The sequence below is a fragment of the Crocuta crocuta genome, unplaced genomic scaffold, assembly GCF_008692635.1.
Source record: "Crocuta crocuta isolate KB4526 unplaced genomic scaffold, BGI_CrCroc_1.0 scaffold751, whole genome shotgun sequence".
Classification (NCBI taxonomy): Eukaryota; Metazoa; Chordata; class Mammalia; order Carnivora; family Hyaenidae; genus Crocuta; species Crocuta crocuta.
In genome coordinates this window covers 2,177,034-2,180,114 of record NW_027530353.1, presented here as the reverse complement: position 1 = coordinate 2,180,114, position 3,081 = coordinate 2,177,034, and the positions used below count along the sequence as shown (strand labels likewise).

Sequence of the window (3,081 nt, the reverse complement as noted above, 5' to 3'; positions counted from 1 at the left end):
CCGGGGGGGGGGGGCCGGTAGCACTCACGGCCTGGGTGCTGACCTTTCCAGATGCGATGTCGTCCTCCGAGAGTGCCGACATGACCCAGGAGGAGCTCCTGGAGAACTTCCACCTGATGGCCCCTTCGAACGACAACACGCCCATTCTCTGGAACGCCATCAGTGATTACATGAACGCCAGGGGGCAGGTGGCCACGTGGAAGGTGAGGCGCAGGGCGGGTGTCTGGCAGGGTGGGGAGGCTCCCCGTGCCCGAAGCCCCGGGAATCAGCACTTTGCTTCCCAAGGCGGGTAGAGTCCATAGCTTTGCCTGGCTTTCCTGAGAGGACTTTGAGCCGAGAAGCCTGCTGGGCGTTTTGAGCCGGGCGTCTGAACCTGGGCCTGAGAGCTCAGCTCAGGACTAACGGCCATCCCCGTTTAAAAATGGTGGCCCAGTGCACATAGCATAACGTTTACAATGCTGGCCACATTATAGTTTCGTGGCGTCAGTTCTGCCAGGGTCACCACCATCCCTGCCGGGAGCTGGTTTATTTTCCCACGTGGCAACTCTGTCCTTGTGGATTCACTGGCCGTTTTTCATTCTACCACGTGAGGGCGACCAAGAATCAGAGTTGGGGCGAAGGGCTGGTGTGTGGAAAAGAGCGAGAAAGTAGCTCCGGCCACCAGGCACCCCCAGAAAAGTGGGGGGTTTGGGCCCACTTCCCAGACACTTCAGAGTCGCATCTGGAAATGGCGTGTGGACACAGGTTCAGTCTTCTGTCCAGGCGCCGGCCGGGTGGCTTCGACCTCGCTTGATCTGGTGTCTGTGAAATAACGAAATAGAGGAAAGGCGTTTACAGTCTGGAACTCTCTGCTGAGCGGTGAAGCCCCCATGGGGCAGAGGGGTGGGGGGGGAAGGCCGTGGGGATGGGGGAGCTCATGTCTCCCTGCAGGGGTGTGGCCAGCATTCAGGGAGCGCTGGCGTACACCCCATCCTTCATGCTGACAACTCAGAGAGATGCCTCCCCAGGAGAACAGGCCTGACCCCCACCGCCAGTCCCCCAGTACCCCTCCCGTCAGTTCACCCCTTGCTTTTCCAGGGGCCCTGCCATCGGCACCTCCACGAAGTGCTGGGTCGTCTGGCCGAGGAGCAGCAGGGGTCTGGACGGCGCTACAAGTTCTACCTGCCCAACTGCAGCAAGAACGGATTCTACCACAGCAGACAGGTGCGCGCCATGACGGGGCATCCTCGTGGGGGCCGCCCTGCAGAGCCCGCTCTCCTAACCCGCAGCAGGGGGGTCCGTATTAGGGGAAGAGTTGCGCCTCAGGACTAGGGGAAGCCAGACCCTGGGAGCCTGAGGACCAGCTCCTGGCCCTGGCCAGTGTGTGGGGGGGGTCCCAGAGCCCCTGCTTGGCCAAGGGCTGTCGGTGGAGCCCGAACAGGTGGGGGATGGGCCCTCAGGCTCCAGATCTGTCTCCTGTGTAACACGCGGGGAGGTCCTACTTAGGAAGGCTGGTGTCTACTTGGACATCTCGCACTGCCTTTCTCCCCACAAAGAGAAATGATGGGCTTCATAAACACGGTGGCGTGCTTCAGCCTGCACGATTTTCATGAGATCAGAAACAGCCTGCACTTAATTTTCAGGAGCTCTTTAGGATCCAGTGAAACGCAGGCTCTGGGGGTGGAGGCAGGGGAAAGTGAGGACCAGGCAGCGTTTTCCTAATGCGGAATTTGCCCAGGAGTCCAAGGGGGTGACGGCCGCGCATGGAGTGTGCTCCTGGGCTCTGTGGCTCGCTGTCAGGCCCCCAGAGCAGACAGCCGTGCACACGCTGAGCCGTTTCACACTTGCAGGGTGTCCTCAGTGATGCATACCGGCCTCTGGCTCCGTTTTGCAGGGAGGGCTGGGCGGGAGGGTGTTGGGCGTGCCCCAGGTCACAATCATGGCCGTGGCTAGCTGGCGTGCCCGTGGCCAAGCTCTCAGCCATGTGGAGCTCTGCCTTCTCCCAGCTTCACGGGGTGGCTCCTGACCATGACCTTGTGCGTCTTGCCTGTGCAGTGCGAGACGTCGCTGGACGATGAGCCCGGGCTCTGCTGGTGCGTCTACCCTTGGAGCAAGGACAAGATCCCGGGGTCCGTGGAGGTCAGAGGCGACCCCAACTGCAGTCAGTATTTCAGCAGATAGAGCTGTGAGCAGGTGCACCGTCTTCCGTCACCTCCCGGGAAATATTTAAGTACCTAGCCTATTTATACTCTGGAAACGACACGCTCTCTCTCTGTATATGTATGTGTATATGAGCACGTGTGTGTGACGCTTACAGCTGTGTATTTATTCAGTGTACATGTATCCTTCTACACAGTCATGTCGCTGTGTTGATTTGTATATCATGAGACACATTCACGTCGATGGATGTAAATACTTGTAACTCCTCAGAGCTCCCCGCTTCTGTCTCTGCAGAGCATGGGGAAATACAGCCTGGAAAATGCAAACTGAAATGTGTGGCAGTGTTTTTTTTTTTCGGGTGGCCTAACGGGGGTGGTTGAACTGTGCTGAAGGAGGGCTCGCTCTGTACCCACAGATTGAACGTGTGTCAGTTCGCGGGGAGAGTTAGGTGCTGATCGTGTGACCAGAGCTGCACGTGGAGGTGTTGCTCTGAGTTAAGACTGGCATGGGCTGCATGGGGCTGACGTGTCGGATAAATCCTCCACCTGGGAACACGTGACCACTGTAGACGCTGGTTGAATGTATCCCTTTGTTTCTGAAACCCTTCTCACTCACCCCTTCTCACACAGCTTTGGTGGCTCAGGGTCCCAGTCTGCGGCTGGCAAGTGTGCCCTTCCCCCTGTGCACCTCCTGGGGCCTGACCTCTGATGATCTGCCCCTTCCCTGGCTCCCTGATTGCTTGTGGGACATGAGCCAGCGCATCCTTCATTTGCCCCTCCTCCCCTGCTGTCTCTGTCCTCTGCAGGGTCTACAGGGACTCACTGCCTCAGGCGGGCACCCTGCGGGCCTTCTGTGTGATGGCTGGGTCCTGAGTGTGGCTTCCCTGCTCCTCGGATCCCTTATCCCTTCACCAACTTGTTTTTCCTGATCCTGCCCTGCAGA

The 3,081-nt window shown here is 58.7% G+C and overlaps 1 protein-coding gene across 1 annotated transcript in view; it reads left to right on the top strand.

Annotated features, from left to right (window-relative positions):
• Nucleotides 1–2,471, top strand: part of IGFBP1 (insulin like growth factor binding protein 1) — a 4,102-nt gene extending 1,631 nt beyond the window's left edge. The window contains exons 2-4 of the mRNA XM_077765788.1: nt 52–203; nt 1,078–1,203; nt 2,035–2,471. Coding sequence (XP_077621914.1) covers nt 52–203; nt 1,078–1,203; nt 2,035–2,160 — 404 coding nt within the window. The 3' untranslated portion in view covers nt 2,161–2,471. The remainder of the gene's footprint in view (nt 1–51; nt 204–1,077; nt 1,204–2,034) is intronic.
• Nucleotides 2,472–3,081: the final 610 nt, after the last annotated feature.